Source organism: Mytilus edulis, chromosome 2, assembly GCF_963676685.1.
Source record: "Mytilus edulis chromosome 2, xbMytEdul2.2, whole genome shotgun sequence".
Taxonomy (NCBI): domain Eukaryota; kingdom Metazoa; phylum Mollusca; class Bivalvia; order Mytilida; family Mytilidae; genus Mytilus; species Mytilus edulis.
This window is the reverse complement of record NC_092345.1, coordinates 88,931,439-88,947,228: the sequence shown is the minus strand read 5'-3', so window position 1 is coordinate 88,947,228 and position 15,790 is coordinate 88,931,439. Positions and strand designations below refer to the sequence as shown.

The 15,790-nt window shown below is 30.4% G+C and overlaps 1 protein-coding gene across 1 annotated transcript in view; it reads right to left on the bottom strand.

The window, feature by feature from the left end:
• LOC139510701 (epithelial sodium channel subunit beta-like) overlaps nucleotides 1–13,187 on the bottom strand; it is a 36,113-nt gene extending 22,926 nt beyond the window's left edge. The window contains exon 1 of the mRNA XM_071297238.1: nucleotides 12,818–13,187. Coding sequence (XP_071153339.1) covers nucleotides 12,818–12,952 — 135 coding nt within the window. The 5' untranslated portion in view covers nucleotides 12,953–13,187. The remainder of the gene's footprint in view (nucleotides 1–12,817) is intronic.
• Nucleotides 13,188–15,790: the final 2,603 nt, after the last annotated feature.

Genomic DNA, 15,790 nt, shown 5'->3' with positions numbered 1-15,790 from the left:
AAATGAAAGACGATATAATATCAATGGGTGTACATGCAATTTTTTGGCATTTTTAAAAATGTGTATTTATTATATGTCATTAAAAGGAATCCCAGAAACAAAAAAAAACATCTTTTGTCGAGCAGTTGAAGGCTGTGCACCGCATGTCTTTTGGCAAATTCATTTTAGAAATTGAACCCTCTACTGTAAAAAAAGATACATATGGTAATCTTTGCATTTGAAGCACGTCTTATTTTCTTCTACCTATAGGATAAAACTTTCATATTAATATGTGTATACCAACACGATTAATCATTTGATACAAAAAGATGGTTATATAAATACGGATATTTCTTAGAATTGAGGGTCATCCTTTAAAAGTTACGGTCATCATTTACAAATTACGGTCATCTTAAAAGCAGTTACGGTCAGCCTTGTTATGAATCGCTGATTTTGTTACGGTCATCTCGATTGTGATTTACGGTCATCTTGGCGATTTTTTCAAATCGAATTTCCCGTTTCATGCACATTTCTCAGAAGTAATTAGTGATTTCCGAGTGATTCTTTTATAAATTTACATCGTTTCAATGTATGATTTGTAAAGAAAATGATATAGAAACACTTTAACAGACAATACAGAAACTGACCTAATTTTTCATCCGACATCTTGGGATGACCGTGAATGCAGTTACGGTCATCAGCTTTACCCCAGTGATGTATATGTACTTCCAATCATGTTAATTATTTAAAAGTCTAATATGACGTGCTTCCTTCGCAATGTAAACAACACCGTGTGAAAAATCTTGATATATCTTTACTTAGCGCAGACTCAGAAATATACATAATAATCATATGCAACTATTCAAGTCATAATTAGGTTCGATAACTATGTATGTGACTGGTTTATGTAAAATGTATTGGTTACCCGTGTGATGATTTCAAAAAAATACATATATAGATATTTCATCTTTGTTACCATCCATCCATGGTTTCCTTTTGTTAATATAAAATATGAATATAACATGATTTCATAAACAATCGTATAAAACTAATATCAACAGTATATTCCTTTTCATCAAATTTAAACATTTGATTAAGTATGCAATAATTTTGTGTTTCCATACAAAATCTAATAACAAAAATAAAACCAATTGTCCAATTTATACAAAAACAAAACAAATTGTCCAATTTATACAAAAACAAAACAAATTGTCCAATTTTTAGATACAGGTTAATTGTAAAATTCATATGTAAAAATCTCATTTGTTTTAGTAGTAATGTTGTTTATTGCAAATCGACCAACGGAACGTAAAGTTTTATTATACTTCTCGTCACTCTATCACCAGGCTGAGCGGGTGACAATTTTTTTAAAAGTTACTCTCTCGTTCAGACCAAGCAAAAATTGATAATTTAAAGGACAATGAATTGAATTCACATCAAATATTAAAAACAATGTTGTTATGTACGTGACTTCATAGAAAATACCTTTAAAACAAAATTAATCAGTAAAAGACCATACTGATAGGACATTCAGTATAATAAATTAAATAACACATAGCTTAGAGGGTGATAGAGCAGATTGGTACCTCTTGAAAAAGCATGGTCAAACATTGGCTAAGCCGCGGTTGACAATGTTTTCTCGGGATAACAATCTGCTTTATCACCCTCACAGCCATGTGTTATTTAAATAATGCTCCACTTGTCGGTAGGTCAGTCTATGCATATGGTGAGGAGACGTTTCATTGGTTTTATCGTATGTACTTCAAGTAATATACAGGTTTTGACGCTGAGAACACACTCTTTTTAAATCATGTTAACTGTTTTTCATTTTTACCATCTGATGTATGCCTTTTTGTGCTTCTCTTTTATATTTGTTTGTTTTTAAAGTGACTAAAATGATAACTCATTATTTTATTTTCGACTTTTTTACCTATTGTGTCCGTTCACGAGTCGTAAATTATATAATGGAATTTGATACGACTGTCATACAAATGTGAGGTTTAGCTAGCAATACAACCAGGATCAATCCACCCTTATCTACATAGGAAAAATGCCTGTACCAAGTCAGGAATATGACAGTTGTTATCCATTCGTTTGATGTGTTTGAACTTTTGATTTTGCCATTTGATTATGGACTTTTCTTTTTGAATTTTCCTCGGAGTTTTTGTGATTTTACTTTTTAATGAACCAATGTCAAAGATTCTCGTCCTTTTCCCTAACAAACTCATCGGAAGATACCAAGAGATTATTAACAAATATTCCATATCAACTTCACAAGTCTTGAAGTATAAATACTCGGTATCCATACACCTCACATACATACATGTGACATTTTCAGCATGTGACTAACTGTTTACTTGTAAGAACTTCAGGTGACAAAATATCTCAATCCATCAACCCTTGGGGTTGTTCTTATCTGTGACACAAATGAATTCATTCATATCTGAAAGCTAATACATACCTGTAACACCAATTCAACTCTTTCGAATTATGCTATACTCGAAATATATCATTGGGGTGGAAGGGATTACAAGTACCATATTGGTCATTTTAAAAACCAGATTCAACCCACTATTTTTCGTTAAATATCCTGTACAAAGTCAGGAATATAACAGTTAATGAATACCCCGTTTCTATGTAAGAGAGTGTTTTTTGTAGTTGCAGTTCAGTGTTTATATTGTTCCGTTGTATTCCTTTTTAAATTGATGTGTTTCCCTCGTTACGCTTGTAACTTGGATTTGTTTTCGCTTTATGACTATTGAACAGCGATATACTTCTCTTGCCTTTATTTGTTTGGCGTTATCAGTTGACATTGTATACCTTTAATGACGGTGTTCTAATTAATAACGGTGTTCTAAGCAGTCGAAATAATTCAAGAAAAAAAATAGTCTTACTACTGTATCACAATCGTGTCATACAGGAAATGTGAGTTCAAGCCCCTCACGTGGAAGGTATGCGCGACTTCAGTCATAATATATTGTGCTGTCAGTTATTTTGTACAGAAGGTCGGTTGTTCTCTCCACCCATAAACCGCAACGAAAGTGCTGTAAGTGACATTAAACATCAGTCGAACAAGCAATCAATTATTGGTTGTATCCCGTTTGTTATAACATGGAACTATTATATTGTCTATATTACTTTCATAGTTGTTTACATAATCTTGTCCTGTTTTCCTTGTTGTCTGTGTAATGGACTTTGTTAATTTTGTTAGGCCTTCAACTGTTGTCATCTAATTTTCTGCCTTCGTTCTATCATTGGTTTTTGATTGTTATCTTTGTATCTTGGTAGTTTTTATTCCCTATCATATATTCTCACATCCCAATTAGACCTCTCTGGGCTGTTATTTCTAGAATTCATTATTATGACTATCAATATGTTATTGTTTAACTCTAGGATATCATTCATAATAGAAAGTAGAAATTTTGATGGCACCAATTAAAGTTTTATAGGTCCCATATGAGCTTCCAAAAAAAAAATCAGGACGGCAACTTGATTAATTTTGAATTGATTAACTAAATACAAATGTGACTAGAAAAATCTACAATTTGAGGTAAACATAACTTCAAAACATACTTAGGGTACAATTACAATCATACTCTGACTTTCTTTGTGCCAGGCATACCTATGCCTTTTGGATAGTGACTGGTGTCATATAATAAAAAAGGTTAAATTATGTTTTCTAATATCAATGTTGTAGAAAATAACATTGTACAAAAGACGTTAAATGAAGCAAGGGCTGGAATAAACAAACGAAAATCTCTGATATTTAAATTATTAGAACGGCTACCAGGATTTAATGATTACAAGACAATATTTTAATAACGTACTATTTTCAGTGTTGACACTTATGACCAAAATGGAAAAAAAAATGAACCCTCTCCAAGTTCTTATACGAATACGTGTATGTTAAGAAATTGAAAATAAGTGTACACATAACAGCTACGAGATGGGGAGGTCTTACTTCTTTGATCAATACTGATACTTATATTTGAGTTATACAAAAAAAAATATAAAAAAAGAATTGTCATATATAAATGGAGAATTCTATCCCATTGTACTTGAAAGTAGGATATTATTTTCTAATATATAGAGGTATAACCACGCCTAACGTGAGATAAAACTCACTATAGATGTTACTGTTTATTCAAAATACACCCAGATGCACAATGCATGCGTTTACAAGTAACAGACACATACATGTACATATTTCCACATTACATAGAAGCTAAATGAGTAGTATACATAATATCAAAGTAGTTTACTCAAATGTCTTGAACGGATTGCAAAAGGTCTATACAACCTGTACAGTTAAATGAACACCTTATCCCATGAACAAAATCTTATGACAATGAATAGTAACATAAAGCGTATACATGTGTAATGATTTAGAGATAAAAGGTAAATTCACAAAAATACTGATCGAGGAAAAGTCGAAAAAGAAAGTCCCTAATCAAATGGAAAAATCAAAAGCGCAAACACATCAACTGATTAACTGTCATGTTCCTTATTTAGATAATGGTGTATTGAACCTGTTATTTTAGCTAGCCATACCTCTGACTAAAGCAGCAGTTTCTCTTCCTTTTCGACAATCCATAAAATTCGTTGATATTTGGGTAAATCCAACATTTCTCAATTCATAAACTGAATTGTTACATAGCATTAAATGAATTGTTGTGGTGTATAAGAAATACAAGTCACTATCCAAGTAACTTATTATCGTAGCATCATTTAAGTAATAATGTTATTTGACATGTTTATCGCAGAAAAACAGATTGATTTTTTGAACAATTTAAAATAAATTATGCAGAGTTATTGTTTTCTCTCCCTTCTTATGTTTTTCCCATTTCTTATTAAAAAATTGACGCAGGATAGAATGTTATACTTCAATTAGATTACATGACTGTTTAACTATAGAAAATGTCACATATTGCTTTATTTTATTAGAAAAAAAGCTAACGTATACAATTTTGTTGATTCATATCGTGTCGGTAATCGGAATGACCTATGAATATCCATTTTCGTGTTATATGATTATTACGATTTTTTATTTTTTTCTTCGTCCTAGTTCGTGATTTTCCATCATCAAATTACCAAACATTCTCATTTTCTATAGTTAAACAGTCATGCAATCTAATAGAAGTATAACCTTCTATCCTTTGTTTCCCAATATTCCTATGTTCTATATTTAAACAGTCCTGTATTCTAATTGGGGTATAACATTCTTTTCTGATTGTCAATTTTTAAAGAAGAACAGGAAATACATATAGCAAAGAAAAGAAAGAACAATAATTCTAAATAATTTATTTTAAATATATTTTTGATACAAATGAAATATTTATAATGTTAATGTAACAGCTTAATTTATCAATAAATAATCATACACATAATATTTTTGTTTTATTCATTTGGTGCAGATGACACGTTTATTTTGTGCAAATAAATGGTAATCGGTGCAAAAGAAAGGACCGTTGTTTACGACGTTTTTCGTGTTCATTTCCTAATATCCAAAGTAAAGATAAACCATTAACTACTTTTGTAGTTGACAAATTATACATTAAAATTAGCAACACAACACGATAACCATAAATACGATTCAAGAATCCTTATTTCCTAAGACCCAGTTAATGGTAGAAGAAAACTATTTCTGCATAGAGTTACATTCCAAATTTGCGCATCAATAGAATTGAATCTTGTTTTAAGAAAGTGCACTACGCATTTTATTCTAGATAAATAACGACCTTTCACAGGTAATTATTTTATGCCTTAACGCTAATTGTATTTTCAAATAAAAACCTATGGTTCCTAAAGGTAACACCTCCAAGTGAGTATATATATATCATTGAGAAAAAATGAAATACAACTTATTTCTAATGTTTTTGAAAAGTTAATCATGTTATTTGATAAAATTTGAAGCCATAGCCAGAACAGAGTTCACTCTCAAAATACATTTAAAGTTTAAATATATAAAAATTCTATTTGCTATAACATATTGGTAAATACTTTTCCATATCATGTGTATTTTTACCAACAAATTATATTCATGTAACAATAATGTATTTCTGTTCTATAGTGATGAAATTCTACTCAAAAATAATTTATTGGACATTCTAGTAACATAAAATGTTCTTTATCTTCAACTTTATCCATTTTGCTACTACACAAGCCTTTATGATATATCTAAATATGTGTATCTATCTTTCTTTTTCATCTTAAAAGGGCTAGGACTTATTATAATCTTCCATGTTGTTGTTTTACATGGACTCAATTTAGACCAAGAATTAAATTTAATCAATGAAACTTTTACCCTTTAGGTGAAGAAGAATCTCCCTCTAACTAAAATCATCCAGAATAAAGTCTTTCTTTGTACAGATAATAATTAATATAAAAGTTTGGACATCAGGCGACCCCTAAAATCCTCATAAAAAATTATACTAGCTGACAATTAAAGCACATGTTCATCGGTTAAAGGTAAATTTGCAAAACAACCGAACTTAAAGGAAAATTTAAAACGGAAAGTCCTTTATCAAAAAGCAAAATGTAAAGCTGTAAATTTCCTGCCTTGTTAAAGTCATTTCATCATGAAGAAAATGGTAGATTAAACCTGGTTTTAAAACTAGCTAAACCTGTGACTTTTGGACAGTCGCATAGAAGTCCATTTTATTGAAAACAATGTGTGAATAAAACAAACAGACATAATGGGTAAAAGTGTCAAAATTTAGGGGACAACATTATACTAAAATATTAATCACTATAATAACAAATCACTATTTCGACAAAGATGAAAATAGCATATAGACAATGTCCATAAGCAAACATTTTTACACAAGAATACTTATAAATATCATAGAACAATACCCAATGGCATGATACATAAATACCTTCAAAAGTATATTACCAAAAATGGACAAAACAGTAAGATTAGAAATATGAAAAAACCATTTAAGCACTATTGTAACTCGTAATTAAATGATAAACAACGTCAGTAACTAGAATCTATATTTCAAGACCATCATGCTTTATAAGTAATGTTGATATGGAACATGTTCAACATGAACTTGGTATCTTCTGGTACTTTAATAGAAAAAGGACGAGACGTTCTTTCACATAAATGTATATTATCCCATATGGAGGTACAAATGGTATATTGCTGTTAAGATATGGAAAATAAGTGTCCCCTCTCCCATTTTTACACGGCGTATTTGTCGGAGTATGTACCTGCATATACAATTTATGAGTGTATTGCTGTTTACAACTCAATTCAAAACTGTTTGATTATATAACAAATACCCGAATCAAGATTTGTTTCGTCTTTGGTGTTCTAGAACTAAGATTTTGGACTTATATAAATGAAATGATTAATCCCTTTTTTGATCTATCGGTGTTTTATGTTGATGTCATGTATATACCAGATGTCAAAAAGAAATTTAAGAGTTTCTTCCATATTCTCCGCACCTCTTGCAGCCTAAATTTTATTTTGTATTTCAAAACGATGCTGTTTATTGAAGCTTGAAGTCGTTAACTGATCACGCATGTCGTAATCTTAAGTTGGAGTACATTGAACTGTGCATCACATTTAATCATTTGATGCAAACCTGCAATATCCAGATTACAGCATAGTAAGATCAAAGTTATTTTGTCATGTGTGAAATTAGAGATATAGATATAATCATGTGTCGCTTTTGGCTTTAAAGATCAATTGATACAGAATATAATTATTTCATTGATTCATTCATTGCGTTTTGGGAGTTAATTCAAGATTTCAATGTTTACGACATTAATGCCTGAAGTACAACCACCGATTCTATTTACAATATAGACGGACATGTCAATTTCTTATATTTGAATAACGTACTTAAAGCTTGCTGGTAGTATCAATGACAATCCGTTAGGTATTATTTATGTTTGCACCTGTGCAAGTTTTGCCTATCATATCTATATTAAAGTTAAGTATTTTCAAACCTATTTTTATTATCCGTTATTCTGAATACATAAATACAGTGATATTGAGATGTGACAACTATCCATCAGTGTTCAAATGAAGGAATAAAAGTTAATTATTCCACTGATATAAAATGAGAGCGTTTAGTTTCACCTCAAACAAGTCCTTTAGGGATTTTGATGAGCATAGCTCGTTGTTTTTGTTGTCGGCGTGTAAATTATCTTTAACTCATAGACGTAAGGGGATTTATATCTCGACATTTTGTATAGACTTTAGTCTAGAAGACAATTTATATTTTTTTCATCAAGAACATTTAAATGGGGTTGAATAAGATAAAACAAAAAAGACATCAATTATCAAATTTTGTAATACGAGTGTCGCGAAGATGAAAGCCAGTATCAAATGCTGATATCCTCATTTTATCGGTAATTGACTGTTCGTGCTTGGCAATACCAAAACAGTAGCTTGTTATAAGGTACTGACATTATTTTACCAATTCATTTTGTATGTAAATGTCAGGTAAGTACATATGTCATTTGACTAAAGCTAATGATGCAACGTCACCAAACAAAGTTGACCCCAGGTTTTGTCTGTTTATTCAGAATCTTTTTTTATTATTTATATGCGGTCTGAAAAATGTCACCTGGTTTGCTTTCCCAAACTTAGTTTTGCCCGAACATACATATGTAAGTTGTTCTAGGCATTTAATGCACACAATACCGATTCTGTTGTGCTTCATTGTAATTTTTTTTGAGGAAATGATAATGTATAGTTCATCTGCAGTTACATACAATTTGTATACCCCCTAGGGTGAATTGCACACAGACTTTACTCCCATTACCAAAATTACAATTTCTTTGATCGATGAATAAAACCTAGAAACCTACATTTTGAATATAACGGTTCAAACATCGAAATTGTAAAAGGTACAAAATTTTCATGCTGTACGTTTTCCAAGAAATTGAATTATTTCAACTCAAAATTTACACCTATAGCGGAAAATACAACATACGACATCAAATTCATATTCTTTACTTCTCAATTCTTGCCATTTTTGAATTACCTGAGCATAAACGAACCTGATCATAGCCTTTTTTCCAAATCATAAAACAGAAATGTTTACAGCAATAATATTTTTATTCAAATCAAATTTTGTCCATAAATAATGTGCAGAAAAGAACAAATGTTCAAAAACAGACAATATCTCATAGATTGATAGTTTGCCATTTTGTCTTGTTAAAGGGAGGTTATTCAATTTGCATATTGTGTATAATGAGAGAAGAGAGAAGATTTCAAAAATAAATTGTGTCACATGAAAAGGAGGTTTTTATTTTTGTCCATCTGATGAGTTAAGCCTTTTTCAACTGATTTTTATAGTTCGTTCTTATGTTGTACTGTTATACCACTGTCCCAGGTTAGGGAAAGGGTTGGGATCCCGCTAACATGTTTAACCCCGCCACATTATTTATGTTTGTGCCTGTCACAAGTCAGGGGCCTGTAATTCAATGGTTGTCGTTTGTTTATGTGTTACATATTTGTTTTTCGTTCATTTTTTTTTACATAAATAAGGCCGTTAGTTTTCTCATTTGAATTGTTTTACATTGTCTTATCAGGGCCTTTTATTGCTGACTATGCGGTATGGGCTTTGCTCATTTTTGAAGGCCATACGGTGACCTATAGTTGTTAATGTCTGTGTCATTTTAGTCTTTTGTGGACAGTTGTCTCATTGGCAATCATACCACATCTTCTTTTTTATATTATAAACAATGTTTCCACATGAAATATTATCCAAAAGTAGGTGCCAACATATCACGGACAAAGATATTATTTCATAATGAAACATTGGACCTTCTATCTACAACAAATTTTTTTAAGATGTTGTAAGGATGTTTATCTAAATTGGCAAAGTTGTTGTAGGTGGAAGAATTGTAAAACGAAGATAGACATTACTTTGTAATTGATATGATGACAAAAAAATCACATTCTGTATTACATAAATGCTCAAACACTGTTACATTTGCCTAGTAAAAGTTCTGTTTTTACTTTTTTTATTGATGCTTACAAACGTAAATTCCTGTACACACTATAGAATATGAAAATATGTTTTAACACGTTTTAACACATTACACATGTGATAATGATTGAAGAAACAGACGTTGATCATAAAGTCATATAATTGCTTGTCAATGTTTGTTAACTTTTCAATATTTAAGAAATATGCCACTCGATGAATAACGAATGAGAAAGAAATACTGTAAAAATGGACAAACGCAAGCGAGGGATATTCGTGTATTCGGAACAGCAACAACATAACTATTTGTATTTCAACGTTATTACTATTTAATGCAAGTCTTGACGTCGATTAGGAAAGATAGATAACATTTAACAATCCTAGGAGCACTTCCGAATAAAAATCTTGAAAAAAGACAATTTTAGCCTCCATTGCAGTGGAACTTTTTTTGAGAAACTGTATGTTTTGTTTAGACTGATAGACTAAGATGACAACAGTTTTCATCACAGCTAACATGAATGTGTGAATAATCATCCAAAAATGTTAATCATTTCACATTGCCTGTCTTTTTCAAATGTGAGGGGGACACACTTGTTTAACGGTGAATAACATAATGAAAACCAAGACTTTTTGTTTTGCCAGCGACAACTATCAACAGATTTCTTGACACAATCAAAAAGGTTTATCTAAAGCATGAAATAATCTACTGTCATTATGAATTGTATTTGGATCAATAAAGACCAGTTGGACTTTTCTTTGGTGGAAGTTGACAATCTTTGAATTAAACTTAGTTGTAAGCTATTACTTGGAATTGTATCGACTGACTGAAGCTATAACAACCTCCAACTTTTTCGAGTTGCAAGAAAACAAAATTAATAAAAGTATTTATAGTAATCGTTTACCTCCTTGAAATAGCGAAGAGTTGAAAACGTAAAATAATAGAACCAGCAAAATAGAGTATGGGAATAAGTCTAGTATTTTAAAATAATAAATGATAGGGCTGATACGATGTTTATTATGTTGCCAATAAAAAAAAAAAGGACAAATAGGATAAAAAGTAATATACGAAATCAAAAGCAAGAAAATAATAAAATCCGACATTATTTGACCAGTATTTGATGAACAATTCTATGTTTCCACTGATCAATTGGAAATGATAGCGTTTCGACATACCCGTTCTTTTTTCATTATGTATTATATTTTGGGATTTAAAAAAAGTAGCATTATATAGTGTGTTTATCTAAAGACCTGTTTGTTATTATAATGTGTTTTGTTGTTGGGAAGAGTGTGATATAGTATACTTTAACATTTGTTTTTTAGACATCATTTAAAAAAATGGCTCCAATTTGTATATGTGAAGATACGCCAAGACAAACTCATCTAACCTCACCCAAAGGTTTGATAAATTTTATATTCCTTTCCCTTTAATGTACTTGAGTAACTTTGTCATTTATTTTTATTTAATAGTTGAAATATCATGATTCAGAACTGCTGCAGATTTTTCTAACGTTTGCAAATAAATAATAGAAAAATTCGATGCTAAAAGTAGGTAAATGTACATATGACATTACAATCTTTAATTGAAGACACGTATTCTACGTCTGAAAAATAAATGCTAAAAGAAACAAAAATGAAGTGACGAAAAAAATGCTTATTCCTCACATTTCTGCTATATGGTTTGCTGTTTGTAATTCACAGATCAAGGATATGTATTGTCTTTATGCCTAGGGACATCCACAATGTAGATGAGACCTGTGTCGTGAGTTGTCAAAGAAGTAATCATTTTTTATTATTTATTTGCATTTTAAATTGCAACCTTATTTTGCAAAAAAAATTATTTTTTGCTTTTAAATTTTTTAAAGAGTAAAATTAAGTGCTTTGAAATACTTACTTTTACCTGATATAAATTAATAACTGTTTAAACAAAACCTATTGTATTTTGTTAGTAGGCAAAGGTTGAACATATTTTAATTAAGTGTTGGCATAGGTTGAAGACACTGGTCGAGTTGTTGTCTCTTTGATACATTTCCAATTTCCATTCTCAATTTTGATTTCTAGTATTCAGTTAATCGTTCAAGAGTTTGTTATCTGTTCATTGAGGAAAGAAATCGAAAACAAAATACACTGACAAATGGTATATACTTCAAGAAAACTTCAATGGGTGCTTTTTTCAAACCGCGAAAAAGTGTCGATAAAAATTTTAATAAGGCCTTCTCCTGATTGTTGTTGATTTTAAAAGTCCCTCTTATATAGATAAATGGAACTAAATGAGTTATTTCTTTATGAAAAGATGAATAGTGATAAAAAACGAATCCTCTCTAGACAGACAATGTGCTGCAATGGATGTCCCTTTAGTGGAATCATTTTCTTATATGAGGGTTAAGACTATGCAATTCTATTATCAAAATGTATGTTACTCTTATATTTAAACCGTTATCTTTACTTTCGGTTGGATCAAAGTTGGCATATTACATTAAGTTTTAGTTAGGGTCTACCGGGAGAACAATACAATTTAGTAAGAAAATTTTTAAAACAAACATTTACAGCAGATATAAGCGAAGCAAGAAACGAATTAGCAGACATATCATATCACGGAAAAGTTGCTCTCATGTAAAAGGTAAGTTACTCGTATTCCAACGTAAAAATGATACCTTGAAAAATGTATCTTTTACCTAGCAATTAACTCCACAGGATTAATTTTTCCCGCTCGATGTAGCAACAATATGTGCCAAAACATGCAATATACTATATACGAATCTGTTCAGTTTTTCAACTTCGTGTATAAACTTACTAAGTAACCATTGTACCATGATATGTGGTTCGGCGGTGTGACAGAGACTTAATCACTTTACCATAATACAATATCAAATGAAATACATGTACTTTACCTTTTTTGTTGATTCATTAGTTGATCCATTTTTAATAGGAACATCAAATAAAGGTTTGTCAAAAGTATCAGCTCCTGCATGCATAGGAATATTCACAGATGACAGTTTCCTGACGATTATCTTCTGCAAAGTCATTTTAGTCACGACGTCGTATATAGTTGTTTTCGAGGCGAATGTACTTACAGAAAATGTGATTTATTGAAAATAAATCTATCAATATTTATGAAACTGAAGCCTTACAGCCATGATCTTAGTGTTAGTTGGTAATCATGGTAATAGATAGTTAATACTGAAATATTAATCAAATACTTTTGTTTAGACTTCCACAAATGCCTTCTGATATATTCATTCAAAGTAACAATTAACCTAAGTGACACTGAATCTTTCGGGTAATATGATATAAAATCATATTTATAACGGTCGCTAATGACATGTAAATGCGAAAGAATGACCGGTAACCTATTGAAAACAAATATGTCAACAGAAAGATATTTATATGATATAATTCTGAGAAATGATTTTTAACTAACCCATTACAAGATAACAACTAATTTTGCCGCAACAATATAAAGGAATAAACATAACTACAATGACTTTGTTTTATCATCAAGAGAGTGATTCACTGAAAATATTATTTTCTGTAATATCTGTCAACCAGGACCAAGAACACATCAATTTATCCATGCCAACCAATGAAATTCCTTGAAAATATTTAAGATAATTAAACAAATTATGAAATGGTGGCAATTGAAGCTTGTTTTGTTTTTCATATTCTCAGTAAATGAGGGGAAATACTAGACAACTAGAAACAGATATCAATGCTTGGTTGCAATCTATTTTCTTATTTGTTATGCGAGTAGACAAATGAAAAAAAAACCAATCTGAACGAATTATCACAATAATCTTTTAAACAACAACTGGAAATTGTACAATCAAAATATATGAGTGTCATACAAAGAAGATTTGAATAAGTTCCACAGAGATTCCGAGTTGAAATCGTTCATCTTTTAACAAATTTTCCAGCAAGGCACTATCAGTGATGTTATTGCAACTCAATAAATTGGCACACCTTCTCACTCATTAAATTACTTTGAATTGTAATCCTCTGCCTTCCAGATAAGAGAGATATTACATAGAAATAGTATACAACGATTTTGTATTGAATTAATGAAAAACACAAATATAATGAAAATATTTTTTGAAAAAGACCAGCACTTTTGGGGACACAGATCGAGAAACGCGAAGCCTCCAAAAAAAAATGGGGTAGATCGTAGGTTCTCCGAATGGCTAAGTATATATTCTGCTTCACATGTGGAATCCATCCTGTTTAATATTACCATTAAAATATTAAATATCAATTTTTAAAAAGAAATTCCTAGCTGGAAATATTTAGTTCCGGAATAATCAGTTGCCTATTTCAAAGCACTGAATTTTGCCTATAAATGACTTTTCTTATTCCACCGCTTCTATGAACATCATTTTGTCCCAATTGTTTTAGTATTTCACAAGTAATTATAATGAATTACAAAATATATGTATTGGCAACTTAAAATAATGTATTAGGGTTCATGTTTGAAATACTTAGGCCTGTCCGCCTGATTGTAAGTACTTTATTAATTTTGGCATATGCAAACACGTTTCGTGCAATTCTGTAATAATGTTTAATTATACAAAGAACCTAATTAACTAAAGATTCGTCAACCTCGTATACACTTTTAAGGTTATACAAATGTTACTTTAATTACACCATAATCACATTCAAAATCTTCATTTTTGCGTATAATTATCTTTATTTTCCAATGTATGTCACGCTTTTTATAAAAGTGTTTTACGGTAAATATAGATGTCGATTAAGTGTTATTATCAGTGTGATATAGTACAATCAATTGAACAGATACTTCTGTAACATAATAATTATTTCAAAACTATCAAGTTTACATAATTATTTAAAACCACAATTCTGTTTTCTAAATGGAAACAGGTAATATTTTTAAGAAGTATGCATTGAATGAATTGTCAATTTGTTGATATGTTTTTATCGTATAAATAGAAAAATGAATAACAAAAAACATAAGTCAACAAGACAAAAACTCAAATGGAAAAGACACAAAACAACCACTAAATATGATGTGCTGTTAAAGGCATGTGGATATGTGAGCGGTGGAGTATATTTTTCTCATATATCAATCCCTTTGTTTGCCTTTGCTTTTTAAAATATTTGATGCGCAATGACTAACACAATTCGACGGATCTCATCAGTGACTGTTCAATAAATCCAGTTGGGCTCATAGTTTTAGAAAAATCATAATATAAGCGTTTCAAAAGAGAATTGGTAGTTTTTTGTTTTTGTTCTTTTATAATGACATTGTCGGTTTGTTTTGACCTTTGAGTTTTTATATATCTCTTTGGTATCTCTCACCTTCCTTTTAATATATTCAAAGCAATAACGGTCTGTGTGTGTTCTTGTTAATGCTTGTGTTCCTATGTCGACGTTCGTTTTCAGTTCATCAATTACCTGCTATATCTCCCTCTCCTTATCTTTTCAAAACTTTTTGATTCTGCTTTAGGTATATGTAACGCATGAAAGTTGAATGTTTTTTTTAGGCAAAGGTTAATTTATTTCACCATCATTTTTTTGGGTCATAATTTTCATTAGATTTATCAATTTGTTCTTCCACACCTGTTTGAATTAACATTGTTTGGACATACATAATTATTGATGAAAAACTCATTTCAGTTATCTCCCTTCTCTTAGGAAAATATTTGATACAGACATCTTCTTGTGTTAGATGATTGCATTTCAATTTTAATTCCCCAAATAATTATTCAGTTTACGGTTTATACAATAGCGTAAGACAAAGTTTGAAATCTGTATTTTATATGCTTTTGTACTTATATTTCACTTTTAGACTGACAGTATGAAAAAGTCATTCAAATTTTCTCCCTTTTCGAAAGAAAATGTTTGATAGAGAC